This window comes from Nipponia nippon, unplaced genomic scaffold, assembly GCF_047370975.1.
Source record: "Nipponia nippon isolate SJK-2023a ecotype South Korea unplaced genomic scaffold, ASM4737097v1 scaffold_5, whole genome shotgun sequence".
Classification (NCBI taxonomy): domain Eukaryota; kingdom Metazoa; phylum Chordata; class Aves; order Pelecaniformes; family Threskiornithidae; genus Nipponia; species Nipponia nippon.
This window is the reverse complement of record NW_028262369.1, coordinates 59,116,926-59,132,220: the sequence shown is the minus strand read 5'-3', so window position 1 is coordinate 59,132,220 and position 15,295 is coordinate 59,116,926. Positions and strand designations below refer to the sequence as shown.

The 15,295-nt window shown below is 43.3% G+C and overlaps 1 protein-coding gene across 2 annotated transcripts in view; it reads right to left on the bottom strand.

The window, feature by feature from the left end:
* The window catches only part of AGAP1 (ArfGAP with GTPase domain, ankyrin repeat and PH domain 1), a 395,766-nt gene extending 381,655 nt beyond the window's left edge, over positions 1 to 14,111 (bottom strand). The window contains exon 1 of one of the 2 annotated variants that reach the window (XM_087731869.1): positions 13,622 to 14,111. In XM_087731869.1, the coding sequence (XP_087587995.1) occupies positions 13,622 to 13,784 (163 nt within the window). In that variant the 5' untranslated portion in view covers positions 13,785 to 14,111. The remainder of the gene's footprint in view (positions 1 to 13,621) is intronic. The other variant, XM_087731868.1, reaches the window with a different exon arrangement.
* Positions 14,112 to 15,295: the final 1,184 nt, after the last annotated feature.

Below are 15,295 nucleotides of genomic sequence, written 5' to 3'. Positions count from 1 at the left end.
GCATCACTTTCTTCCAAGAAGATGATATTTGTATTCAAGTTTCTAGCAGGTAGCTGTCTCCATCTAAGTAAGCTACCTTATTTACATACTAATTAAAAAAAAAAAAATCTGAAACAATGCCAGTGGGCTACTTTGCTCTTTACAAATTCTAGCAAAATTGATTTTTCCCATTTATCTACTGGAGTTCTTTTTAAAAGCTACTGGACTGGCCTAGTTAGCAAATCAAGGGATGTGTATTTGAGTTTTAATTTTAATAGCATGTCATTACCTAACATCAAGTAATCCCTTTAGGGACATACTTGTACTTTTTAGGTCACTGAGGTATTTTGCCTCTTGCTGTTGACAGCCTAACGTTCCAGTTACAGTCAAGCATCAATATTTAAATGCATTCTTTTTTCCTCTAAATTGACTAATTTCTTTCAGCTGTCTGTAGTCTCCTTTTAAGTGCTTACTGGCTTGTTCCCACAGCAAGTCTCAAATTAGAAAACTTCGTATTCATTGAAGTGTCTAAATCACCTTGGAATATTAACTTCAGGGTAGATTAATGTATATTTTGTCAAACACCCATCTGTCAGGAACTTTAACATGTGAAGATATTTTGATTTCACATAACACACATAAACTGACAGACATGCAGTTAGAAGCACTCCGCCCAGCTACCCCATTCGCACAGACAGCAGCCTGTACAACTCTCCAAACTGAAGAATCAGCTGTTACTCACCTCTCCTCAAACAGGTCCTTCCTTATGTAAGTGAAGGTAAAAGTAACCTCTAGACTATTGCATTCCATAATCTAACATTAAGATTCTCCCCATCAGTCCAGAAATACAAAAGCTTCCCAGCTTATATTAGAGTTGATGGGTTTGGCCAGTAAGTAAAACACTTAATGAGCATTTCCTTTACCAGAATCAGAGACAGTCAGCGTACTCCTATCTCAATACCATTGCATGAACTAGCCACCACTTTTTTTTCTTATCTTTTACCCACTGCAGTTTCTGCTGCACTGACTGGCTTGTATGCATAAGCACAAATTCAAATGGCACATCGTATCTTTCATTACGTAGAACTGCACAGTCAAGTATCATACATATTCTACCTTTACCATACAGATAACTGTGATGATCCAGTTAAATAAAAAAAAAAAAAAGCATGCTCTCAAAGTATTTTCCAGACATTGTTTAAACACCATGGAGAACAACGAGACTACTTTAAAGCCACTGAAGTTCCCCTGAAACATTACTGCGACTAAAATGGATCAGTACTTAGATCTTACAAGCAAAACAGGAGCCCCCAATTGTTTATGTTTATATGCTGACCAGTTTTAAAAAACATGTAATGCTCCATTTCAAAAGCTTTTGTCAGATAATTTGGAGAGGATTAGCAAGTGAGCAATTAGCACATGCAGTTCACATCAACTACCACATCAATTAGCAGCATAAATCAAACCAGCAACCCTCTACCTGAATTCACTCTATTATGCAGGAAGCAAGATGTTCCAGTAAGCAAAATATTCCCGGAGAAGTACTGTCTTTTTATAAGTCATATAGGCTTCAGATAAAATACTAGCCTTAAGCAGTTATCAAGGCAGATGTCCTCTGTAAATATTTGTGCATCTAACCTGGCCAGCATTGTTACCCAGATGATGAACAGACATCACTTCCCTCTCAGAGGTTATGCACCTTTGTGTTCAGTGCATCTTTTGCCTCAAGCAAATTGTGCCCTTTTGGTCAGCCCCACCCTACCCAAATTTAATTTTTCAAGATACGTCAATAGCAAGATCCTTCCATCCATAAACTAATGTATTGTTATACATCCAGATGCTATTGAATGCTGCAATCTCACAGCAGTGAAGCTTCATTAATGCAGGTTAAAATTAGAATCTTATTTTGCATGAGAAAAGTAATGAAATGGGACTAAATAGATGAGTTGCCACAAGGTACAGGAATAGCTTTCCATAGCTTGTTTCTATTCCTTCCTGCTTTGATTTACTCAGCTCCAAGGGGGAACCTACAGATTCAGGTTCAAGTAACAGAATTGCCATAGGTAAGTGATAAACGACTATAGGAAAGTCCCACGTGCACTAAGGCTGCAGCTATAGATTTTCTTCAGGGCATACCAGTAGCATTGTCAATTTATACAACTGTATACAATGCAAAGCAGCTACCCATCACTGTCACCATCCTGTGCAGAGGGATCAGAAGCTTGCCCAAAGACCCACAGAAGTCTTTCAACCCCAAGCTCGAACAGCAATATATTTTGAAGGAAAACTATTACTCAGCTTTATGCACGGTACCAAAAAAAGAAAATAATCCTATTAAGACTTTAGGATGTATTGAAAATACTAACAAAGCTTTACTATAAAAGCATTTTTGAACTCTACTACATCATTGATTTTATGTTCATGAAAGCAAAGGAACATTATTTTCCTTCACTGTCATTCTTTATTAATTTTGATAGTTGACACTTGTGTGTTTTGCAATACAACAGTAACACCTTCTAGCCAGAAAGAGAGATGGTGCAATTACTAACAAAATTATTTGTAACTGCTTTATCAGAATTCTCATTATCAAATGCCCATATCTATTAAGATTTTCCAAACTATCATTCTAGTTTTAGTGCTAAACAGTGAAGTCACCCAAGTAAGAGATATATAACCCATCTTTTTCTCAAGAACCTGATACCTGTTTTATAATATGCCTCCAACAGTAGCTAGAACAACAGATATGAAGCTGTATGCCAATTTAAGTGCTCGTGCACAGCTCCTGTCTCTGACTTTTGCCTATTTGTTACCAGGCCCAATTTGTCATGTTCTTCCAAGAGCATGCCACCTTTGCCTGAACTTAAATGTTTACCAAGTCTACAGGTGATCCTGAGCAGTACAACAACCATAACAGTATACTAGGACAGAAGTACCAGTTGTTATTTAATGTTTACATACCATGAAGCACTTAGTCACTAAAGCCTAACTCATACCTCTACGTTAGGGTTGCAAAAGAAGTGACAACAGTATTCTAATATAAGAATCCAACGTCAGCTCAATTACTCCTTCGTACTATTTCAACATTACTAAAGGCTTAGTTTCCAAGAGACCTTTTGTATCCTGCACAGTCTGCTCGGTATTTTGAAAGCAATACAGGTAATCTAGTAGGCCAAGTTCACAAGAAATGCTGTAGGTTCCTGCTGATATAGTTGGCTTTCTGCTTCTTGTCACCACGTTAGTGTGTTACAACAGTGTGTTGTATTTATTATCCCAGCCCAGAGGTTTTGATTGGAGATGCCTGCTAACTATGCCAAGTCTTAAGGCTTGCAACTCCACCTAGCCCTGACTCCATGGAGAGGAACAGGCTCTGACAGTGCAGAATACAGAAGCATATTGATGGTTTTATTCCTGTGCTAGACGGCCATTTCAGTATCTTAAGATCACTGGGTTCATTCGTACCAGACTCCAATGACAGCACAGGTGATCCTACACTCAAATGCAACTACTTTCATGTGTCATTAGTGGGAAACAACATCTGCGGTCCAGTACCATGCTGCAGTTACCCTAAGAACTACTATTGTGTACGACTCGTCTTTCAATAATGAAACGTTTCGTAAGAAATATAAAAACGCACAGCAAGTGTATTCAGATAGGCAACTGAAGTCTAACATCCAATATGTCTTCCTGCTATGCTCGCTCTCCATGTTTGTACAAATTCATATGCCAGCCACCTCCTTATTTAAGGTCCTGAAACATCTGCCTTGGGTTCCTGACCAAATGGCACAAAAAGCCTTGCTTTTGGTTCTCAACTAGTTAACTCAAATACACAAGCATTTGCAAAGTTAAGTGGTATACATTTCAATGACTGGGCACCCCGAGTGCCATGCTTTTAGCATATTTCCTCTAGAGAACACAGTTGCTGTCATACCTAAAAGACAGGCTTCCTGGCTGCTCTCCTGAGCATGGGAAGTTGGAGCAGTAAGATAATGGCAATCACACATTCGTACACTACTGTATTTGCTGAACGAAGTAGCACAAGTAAGTTACAGGATGCTACAAAATCCTGCAACAGTGACTATCTTGCTGTGTCCTCCTTCTGGTTATGTTACTGAAAAACAGAGTTGCAGATGATAGATACAGTGGTATAAACTAAAAAAAAACTTTACTAACAGGAAGAACTTCATCTGCAGCTTTAGTTTAATAGAAAATGTAAGTACTACCAAGTTCAAGACAAAGTGGATTTTCCTACAGGTTTCAAGATAAATCATGACAAGCACTGATTTGGTCTAAGCTATAAACAGTCCTTCAATCCCTTCAAAATGATAAAAAAAATTTGCATCTGAAGCTTCTCATAAATAAGTACAAATACAAAGCAATACAGCAAAAGCTATAGATTCAAGTATTCTTAAGAGTCACTTCAATTGCCTGTATTTTTCTTCAGTACAGAAAGGAAAATTACCAAACAAAATAGCTGTCTAATCCTTAGGTTTACATTCATTATCCAACTATGTAAACAAATAAAGTTACTAAACAAGACACTGAAATTACACATCTCTCATATACCAACCCTGTATTTTTACTGCTTGCTTCCTTAAGTGGTTAACTGAAGCTTACTTAAGCAACAGGAAAAGAAAAATGAAAAAACAAGTCATTCACTGGGTTAGAAACGCACTGCCATCTTAACACCCTTTCATTTGTAGCATTATACAGGCTCCAAATGTGATATGAGTCAGAATCCTGAAATGGCATTAATGAGGTTGAATGTACACATACTGATTAAGTAACACATCTGCTTCCATTCACTTAAAAAAAACCCCAAAAAACAAACAAAAAAACCATTAAATATTTCCAAAGGGCTTTGGAATTGCCAGCTGCCCACAACGGACTTGCTACCAACAAGGGAACCTGACAACCCCTCTGTTTCCGCCTTGGAATTAGAAATGTAAAACAAAACTTTCTAAGAAGTCATGGATCCCTGGTAGCCCGAATATGTCTAAGCGAGACGAGTGAGACGGAGTATGTCTAAGTGAGACAGCACTGTTATATTTCTAACATTAGTCACAAGATTCATGCAGCATTTATAGCCTTATCGCAATTAAAACAGAAGTATAAATTAATTGCAAATAAGTTTGGATCAAAAGCTCTGTCCAGAAGACTAAGAAGTAGTTGAAAAGTTGAAAAGTCATTCCATATAGACAGACAAGAATTGAAGTGTTCTTGATTTTATAAAACCTTTTTAAAAGTTTAACCTTATCACTCAAAAAGCTATTCGCTGCCCTGTACCCACAGGCTGGAGAGTTTATGATTGCAGTTGAACTGTATCTTCTCACTGCATTTAAATGCTAAGTTTTCTAGGACATCAACAAGGTGCAATACAAACCACAAAATCCCAAAAGGTATGAACATGAATGTTACTAGTAAAGCATTAAGTGCAACATGACAAACAAGTAAAATGCCCGATAACTAGCACAATAGATAATTATAAGTTAGCTCTTTCATTTTGACTTTTCGCTGGACTCTCTCCAGTATGCCCATGTCTCTCTTGTTCTGGGGAGCCCAGAACTGGACAGAGTACTCCAGGTGTGGCCTCACCAGCGCTAAGTAGGAATCTATATTAAAAAAACGGGGGGGGGGGGGGGGGGCACAAAACACACAAAAAATAAGACAGCCCTCAAAACACACCCCACCAAGGCCAGGCATGGGGGGAGGGACTCAGGCACCCAGGCCAAGCTGCTTTCCTGCACAGGAACAGGCACAACTCATCACACCAGTGTTCTCAGCCTGGGGGGTACTCCCAGTACCATCCCCAAACCAAACTGGTCTGAGCCTCCTGCTCCAAGTAGGTGCCCCATTATTTGGGATCTTTGCCCTTCGCCCTCTGCTCTGGCTCGTGCCCAGGCAGTGGCCCCTGTGGGGCACCCGCTCACCCTCACCATGGCGCTCCACGCATACATCTCTCTCCATATACAGATGACATCCATGAAACTGTATTTAAGTCCTGTACAGAATTCCCGTAAGTCTTTAAATCAAAAATTAGCAGCATCTCACAACTTGTCCACATCCAGCACTGTCTTTGCTCAATTACTTCATGGACCAGTGAGAACACAAAAGAGAAGTTTAGCCACAGCCTTTCCTCAGTATAGGTGACACAAAGTACAAACAGCGCTTGAAGGCAGTCAAGCAAAAAAAAAGAAAAAAAATATTACAGAAGACAAATCTCTTATTCCCACAGAGGTTAGGATAATAAAAAAATATTTAATACCATACTTTCTCTCTCTGACTAGGGGAACTTTATCCACTGTAAATTACTAAATCATCATTTTAGATTTTTTCCACAAATGATATAAAGCTATGTGTATGAAGGTCAGAAAGAATACCCTCAACCTAAAAACTAACAATTGCAGAAATGATGTCTGAAATGCACTGTCAGCTGAAGGTCACATAGTAGAGATACAACTGAGTTCTCCGTTTCAGCTACTAAGATTTTTGGAGCTTACATTACTTTTTCTTTAAAGATTTGCCAAAATTTCAACATTGCCATTTACCTTGCTTTACTGGTAAGGACAAAACCAATTCCCAGTTGTGATGCAGTAGAGAACGGAATATTCCTGAGGTCTGGGGAGAAGTTCTTCATCTACCTGGCACTATTCCCAACCTCCACCACTTTCAAAAAATAAAAAGGGGGGGGGGGGGGGGGGGGTTTAATCTCACTTATAACTGTCAGACTACAGTATGTTTGTAACTGTATCCCTTACTATTTGCAATTAATGAAATACATCATATTCCCACATCAGTTTTCACCACTTGATCCAAGATTCAAACCACTTTCTTCAGGTGGTAAAGTTTAAACTAAGACTACTGATACATCAAGTGCCAGATAACATACGTTATTAGAAAATAAAAACACTTAGCTTGAGCACCTGTGTCACCTTCAGGAAACTGCAATTGCCATTTTGGCCTTAGCAAAGTACAACGCAGAACATAAACACAGCAACCGACTTTACAAGGTGTGTTTCCTTTTCCCAAGCACCTGAGATCAGCCAAAGCAAATCAAATGTCTAATCTGCCGCATTGCTGAGCGCCCCCTCTTCTTAGGGAGTAAGACTTATTTGCCAATTTAAATAGAAATAAAAACAGTGATCTGTATACACAGCAGCATGACCTCTTGTTTCAGCATTATTGCATGCTGCTTTAGACTAATCCCCCAAAGCAAACAGCAGGAGAAGCCCGGCACACTCCCTGAAAAACCTAAGGCCTCACAACACATTTGTTCCAAAAACATCAGTTGATCCACAGCACGTCTCCTTCTTTGCCTCAAGGAAAAAAGTTATCCTCAGAAGTTAATGGTTTAAGGCTTTCCTCTCAATTTGTAACTTTTATGCACTCACTAAAAAGCATCTGATATTTAATCACGCAGCTTTTGCTAAGAATAGCAACGAAGCATGTAACTTAAAGCCAGAAAGCACAGTCACTTTGACTCAGAATATGACATTCTGGTAACTTCAGACAACTATCAGACCAAACTTCTAGTTCACCACTCAAGTAATGCATTTGAATTTTCTTGGTTATTCATATGCTGAAGTCTATTACCTTCCACGTTAAAAAGAAACATCTTTCCATTTCGATACTACCCACCAAAACGACAAAATACATACTGTTTCATCAGTTTGCCCGCACTGAAGATCTACAGGCAGCAACACAGAATCACAGCAGAAAAATGCTACCTTTAGCTAGGTTAACACACAGCTCGGTGCACAAAGTCGCACATGCACAGCCAGCAGAAAAAGGCAATAAGAGGCTTGTTCCAAACATTGTGCTGGCTCTTAAAAGCAACGATCGCTACCCAAGTCAATGCTTGTTTATATGCAAGCTCAGAATTTACCTAGATGCACTTATATACTAGGTATAGATAATGGGTTCAGATTCCCTGCATCTGAATCACACAAATTTAATCCCCCAGCAAACAAAAAAGGCACATTCCCAGCATGCTCTATTGTTGCCCCCCCCTCCCAGAAATCTGAAACAAGATGGCTGTTTGGAGAATCAGTTTTATCATTTCAAATCACATAGTTTGATCAATGATAACAGAAGCTTGAATAGGATGATTGCTATTAATGCTTCAAGATGCAACTGTCTCATGCAATACTTGTTTGGTTGTTTTTTTTTCAGCTTTGGTCATTTATGCCTAAATATCTGAACTATACCATCATTCTTTTGATGTACTGAAATAATACAACATATACCCAAACTCCCCTCCTCAAGAGCTTGACTTAATTTACTTGCACGGAGGTCTGCAGATGCTGGATCTCCTAAGTCTGTTTCAACAACATAGTTAAGTAAAAGGAGTGACTGGTATTCAAATGGTGTTCAGAGTGACTACCATTGTTTCCAAGTTGCAGCTTGATATAATTCTTTGCCAAGTCTTGTACTACAATCAGCTTTTGCTCCTTGTCATGAGCTATTTGTACACCTGCAGGGAGGCTCACGTTATTAAGAAGAGGCTGGCGTACAGTGGTAATTCACCCTCATCACTAAGCTGGCAAGTTAAAGAAAAGTCAACTAATAATGATACTCCTTCCATAACAGTGAACCAAAGAAGGTTGATCACTGATGTGCTTGCCATTTTTCTGTCATCAAGTAGGAGAGAACAGATACATTAAGCAGGCAAAACAGCTGTAGTCTTATATTTCACAACAGCAAACAATGCTTTTACAGTACATTCATTTTTCCACTCATTTGTCTCAGACTTCAGTAGCAACAGAAGTGTTACAATACTATTGCTACCTCAACTCCAAAACTGAGTATAATTTCTCCTATAAGATGTAGTCCTACAATAGCACTGCCCCCCCAACGTGCTTCATACCAGCACTTAAGGAGTTGCAAAGTTAGAGGGCTCCAAGAAAAGAATGGAGTGGACTCCCACATCAGTTAATGACAGATGCCTCTAATGCATATGCACTTCAAGAGCTGTAGCTCCACCCTGAACTACTTTATTTTCAAAAAACAGTACATTTAGAAGTGACTGAAGAAAAAAAACAAAGCAAGCTTTACACCTTCTACCATTTTCTCCCCCCAACCCACTCCTCCAGGGCATCAGGATCTTTGCACTGCCGTGAACAAATAATTTCCAAGTGTACAGATCTCATATTTTCTCTAAGACTTAGATTATTTCTTAAGTCTTAATAATCATAATTTCAAAACACACACTAGCATTCACAACACACTTTTCAATTTATTTTTGTAACAGAAAACTTGGGATAGGAATCACAAAATGTGCTGGAACATGGCAATTCAAAACTAGAATAACGTCTGTTATGGCATCCATAAGAATTAAAGCAACAACTTCCCCTTAGATTTAAAAAATAAAATCAGATTTTATATTCATTTAGAAAGGAGAATAAAAAAAACCCACACAGAATACAGGGAACATCTTCAAATTACTCGCAAGGCACACTGAAGCCGGTACCGTAAGCCTCATCATTAAGGCTTTGTTTTATTAGTAGAGGATTCAAGATGTTTCCCAGTTAGGAAAACCTCCTCAAACCCCATAGTGCAGCAGAATCTGTTTTGATGGGCTTGCCGCTGTGTAAAAGGATAGCAAACTATTTCATATGCTCAACGCTTGCTGCATTAGCATCTGTTAGTAAAAGTATATTAACAAAAGTGTTTTTATAGACTATTAACCAAGATGACATTGACATTGTTAAATTGTTTTAAAATCCCTTCACGAAGGATTAGAAATTAAATTTTTCACCATCTTTCCTTGGTTTTGCACCATACTAAAGTTTTATAACAATATAAAGCTACTCTCCGTCTGGATGACACATTCAGCTATTACCTACCCTTACATATCTACACGAACACCTTAAGACCATCATACCTTGAAACCCCAAGACATTTCCAGTAATTAAAAAACTACTGAAATCAGTCCATGTCGTCTTCTCCCCATTTCTAAGCACACAACATACTTGATATAAGAACTGTTTAATATTGATCAAGTACTGATGCATCTACTGGTGGAACTAAGGTCGTGAACTCCAGAACACGTGAAGACAGTTTTTACTACAGTTAACAGCCTAAATGACAGCATGTAAAATTGTTTGGCTACTTAGTATGAATTTCATACAAAGAAAACTGAATTGAATGCTTTTAAACTGTTGCCTTTGCAACTCCGTGAAATGCAAGAACCTGAAAGTAACCAATTTTTAGCATTTTTACCCAACGAGGAAAACCAAATTAACTAACTTCACACAGAACTGTTTTACCCAGTATCACATCTAACTTAGAATAATACAAGAAAAGCAATCTGTGCAAGAAGTATTGATATGTCAATTTAGAACCCTATTTAGGAATGTTTAGTAGTTGCTCTCTTAGGATTAGATACAACTCGTGTAGCTGAATATAAAGAACTGCTGCTGCTGAAAGGCCAGTTTTAATTCCATATTATTTCAACAGTCATTGGTCCAGCAAATGTGTCGAGACACTCCTATAATATAACTCAAAGCCTAAAAAGAGAAATTACATTGCCAATAAAATCCAAAGTGTTGGGAAGACAGTGCCACGCTATATTGAAAAGAAAATTCTGAGAATAAGTAATAGTGTGTCGTGGTTTAATCCCAGTCAGCAACTAAGCACCACACAGCCACTCGCTTACCCTCCCCGCCCCTCCCGGTGCGATGGGGGAGAGAATCGGGCGATGGGGGAGAGAATCGGGGAAAAAAAAAAAAAAAGAAAAAAAAGGCAAAACCCATGGGTTGAGATAAAGACAGATTAATAGGACAGCAGAGGAAAAGAAAATAATAATAATGATAAAAGACTATACAAAACAAGTGATGCACAATGCAATTGCTCACCACCTGCTGATTGATGCCCAGCCCGTCCCCAAGCAGCGATCGCTGCCCCCCCCCGGCCCCCGCCAACCCCCCCCAGTTTATATACTGAGCATGACGTCATACGGTATGGCATAGCCCTTTGGCCAGTCTGGGTCAGCTGTCCTGGCTGTGCCCCCTCCCAGATCCTTGTGCACCTGGCAGAGCATGGGAAGCTGAAAAGTCCTTGACCAGTGTGAGCCCACTTAGCAACAACTAAAACATCCCTGTGTTATCGACATTATTCTCATGCAAAATCCAAAACACAGCACTATACCAGCTACTAGGAAGAAAATTAACCCTATCCCAGCCGAAAACAGGACATGCTGTCTTTACTTCACTAAGTCTCAAATTGCTTTCGATTCCAACTACGTTCTCCTCCAGATCTGTCAAACATCTCTTGAGCCGGAAAGCATTAATTGAGCTGTTCAAAGAGCACATGTTGGTTGGAGTTACAGTTTAAAGCAGCCTGAACTAACTAGACTATATTCTTTTCTTTAAAGGGTAGAGTTCTCCTTCTGCTGGAAGAAACTATTTCAGCAAAAACTTACTTAATATTTTCTCACGCCAGCCACATGCCAACAACACCATGATTCCTCGCTGTCAGTGAAAAAGCCCAGTACCTTGAACTCAAAAGGTTTTGTAATGTGGGGAGTACCATGATAATACTCAGCTCTTTGCAGCAAAATTGGACTGCAGCAGCCACGAAAGAAATGACTATTTCTAAGTTCTTCCTACATGCAATATGGCATTACCACTAGGTTAAAAGCTGGTATCAGTGAGAAACAGTCAGATAAAGGAGGTTTACAAAAAATACAACCTGGTGGAGTTGTAATCTAAAGGAGTGAATTGCTATTTTTTTAAATATACGCAATTTTTAACATTTAAGTGTTAGCTGAACAGCCCTCAGAACAGAACAGACTTGAAATATACACTTTTTTTTACCTAGATAAATCTTTCCCATGAATCAGATCTACTGGTTTCATGACTCAGTGTCCAATGCAAGTTAGACAGCAAATTGTCTATGAAAATTTTACTCATCGGCTCTGCTTTTGAAACACATTTGCAGGCTGCTATTTTGGTTTTAAAGTCTTCATCATTGACAAATGAACTGAGCTACAGTTAGGTGACAGAAATCATTAATACATGAAAAGACTAACATAAGTGATATGCTATGAAGATAACTACATACGGTACTTCACATCCTCCTCTCACTTCAACACAAACTTGGCTGCATCACTATATCCCAAGCATCTCATTCAAGAAACATATTTATACCACATAAACATGTATTAATTACCACTTAAAAAAAAAAATGTTCTGCTGAAGGCATCATCTATCCCACAGAAATCCAAACACCAGTACCGCTGAGAAAGGAACAGTGGTGCCTGTGCCATATCCTTCCCACAATATATATTAAGAAGTTTCCATCTCTTCAGTGGAAGAGGAGAGCGAAGGGAAAGGACTCCCAAGGGGGGACAACCCAGACTCCAAGAAGCCGACAACCACACACCACAATTTCAGTAAAGTCACAAATACAACAGAGAATACGCACAACAGAACTCTACCACATACTTAGTACCCAGCTAAGTCTCTGCATCCAACTATGTTCTTTAATACGTGACAGGCACCGCCAGTCTCAGTGACTCGCTATACAAGACACTGAAGAGGGGTTTTTTTGCCCCCTTCCCCCCTAAAATGTTAACGGCATTAAACATTATGTCTGTCTATTCAAGCTGCATTTCTTAAGAGTCAGACGAATAATGCAGTCTTTCAGATAACAATCTCAATAGCAGTTTTTCCAGCAGGACTTTTTTACTACATATAATTTAAAGACAAGATAGGCCAACAACACAAGATGTTTTAAGCAGCTATTGCAGCTGCTGTACATCATACTCTGCTAGCCTGAATCCCTTCCAAACTAGTGGCAGACTATTTCAATTGCAAAAGCACACAACGCAAAGCTGAGTAAGTTATTATGCAAAATAACTCAAAAATTTCTTCTTAAAATACATGTTCTTGGCCAATACTGTTTGCTCTTTTTAACTTCAGCGACAGTTAAGAAAAATATCTGCAGGCTTCCCAATACTGACAATTGTTTCTTATTTTGCACATCCTAAGCAGTTCAAGAGTCTCTGCAGTGCTCCTTCGGGGATAGATGCATATAAATCTAAGCTTAGAAGACTGTTATCTCCATCTTAGCTTCAAACCTGTTTTTACACTGCTGCATAAACAGACTACCGCTCTGTAATCCAGTTGCACATCTTGTTTACCCACTTAACACCCCTGAACCGGAGCCCGTACTTCAAATGCCTCCCTCAAAAACTGCACGGAGCACCGAGGAAAACCTCATTTTCTCCAACCCTTCCGCAGGCAAAGCGAGCATCATCCTTCCCACCTCAACCCAGCCCTAACCAGACCGCTGCTCTGCCTGCACGGCAGCGGCAGCCAAGTCGCAACACAACTTCTCCCCGCGCCCCTTCCCAGCCGCGCTCGCAACAAATTCACCTCTCGCGTGGCTGCAAGGGAAGCCCACACTGAGGGGCCACCCTGGGCACCCAGCGCAGGGGAACCGATGGGGATCGGGCCGAGAAACGCCCCCCCGAAAAGCCAGCCCCGGGGGGGCGGAGGAAGGGCAGGCAGCCGGGAGGGCGCCGGCAGCGGCTCCCAAGGCCCCCGCCAGTGCCCGCAGGCTGGGCCGCGGGATCGGGGGGAGCACGGCGCGACCCCCGCCGCCTGCCCCTCTCCCCGCCGCGACGGAGCCGCCGGCTCACCTTCGATGGCGATGACATGCTCGCGGATCTGGTTCTGCAGCACCGGCTCCTCCACCCGCTCCAGCAGCTCGTAGATGGAGTAGATGTTGGGGTGCACCGACTCGAAGCGCTGGATCTCGGCCCGGATGGCTGCCGAGTTGGCCAGCTGCTGCTGGTAGTTCATGGCGCGGCCGCTCCCCTCCGCCGCCGTCGCCCGCTCCGGCCCGACGCCTTCTCCCTCCCCTCCCCGCACCGAGAGCCCCGCGCAGGCCGGCGGGCGGCGGCGGGGGGAGGCGGGGCGCGCAGGGGGGGAGCCCCGGCGGCTGTCGCCTCACTCACCGGACCCCCCGCCGCCCGCCCCGGGCCGGGCCGGCAGCAGCCCTTCGCCTCGCAGCCCGCAAGGGGCGCCGCCGCCGTTCTCCGCCCGCTGTCACTTCATCGCGGCGGCGGGGCAGGGCAAGCCGGCCGCCCCCGGCCCCATGGAAGGCGGCAGCGCGGCGGGCGCCGCTGAGCTCCCGGCCGACCCCCGCCGCCGCCGCCGCCGCCGCCTCAACTCCGCAGCAGCGGCCCCCCGCGCGCGCCGGCAGCCAATGGCCGGCCCCTCCTCAGCCTCGCGCCCCCGGCCCAGCCTCGCTCTCGTGCCCGGCGCCCCGCGCGTGCTGGGGCGGAGGCGGCGGCGGCAGCAGCAGCACACGCGGCGCCGCTCTCACCGGGACGACCCCCCCCCCCGCCCTCCCGCGCGCTCGCTCCGCTACCCCCCTGCGTCCTTCTCCGCTGCCCGCTTCACGCGCACGCAGACCACGCCCCTGGGTTACGTCACCGCGCAGGCCGCTGGCCACGCCCCGCACACCGCCCCCTCGCCCGCGCCGTGCCCGCCGCGCGGCGCGCTGGGAAATGTAGTCCGGGAGGGGAGGTGAGGGGGCGGCGCGCTGAGGCAGCGCGGGGGTCGCGCTCCTTAGCGGCGCGGTCGCTCCCGGGTCTCCCCTCCAGGCGGCTGCCGCCTCAGCCGCCTCCGCGGGGGGCTTGGAACGCGGCGCGTTCCTCCCCGAGTGGAGGAAGCCCCCCGGTGCGGGGGGCCAGGCCGCGGCGCGGCCGCCGCGGCGCCCTCGGGGGCTGCTGGCGAAGCCGTGAGCCCGGGCGTGGCCCGGCGGCCCCTCCGCAGCGCTGCCGGGCTCCCCACGGGCGCTGGAGCCCTGGAAAGGCCCCAGTTAGGAGGTTTGTGCAGAAAGTGCTCTGTGCAAGTGACTTACAACGGCAGCGGTTGCCGTAGCCGTGCCGGCACTCGCAAGGCACTAACCTGCGCGAGCCTGGACGAAATCACAGCTGCGTCTCATTGTACATCATCCAGCGCGTAAAATGCCGCGTGGCCCTGAAAGCTTTGTCACGACCCCAACCAAAGACACAGCAGCGCTGGAAACAACAGCGTTCCCAGTCAAAAAGCCTGGGGTAGTCAGAAACACGTCGTTTACCCTAGATAAATTACGGCGTAATGAGGAGTTGCTGTCATTAGCATAAACAGTCCTTATTAACAATATCATTTGCAAGCCAGCTATACACGGAGTTAGGAATTCGCCGCCGTGAATCCTTTTTTAGGATCTATATTTTATGGATTTAAACTCCAAAGCTGTAAAACATGGAGCAAACTCTAATACCCAAAACAGTTCAGCGCAGGGACACCTTGGTAAGGAATAGCCC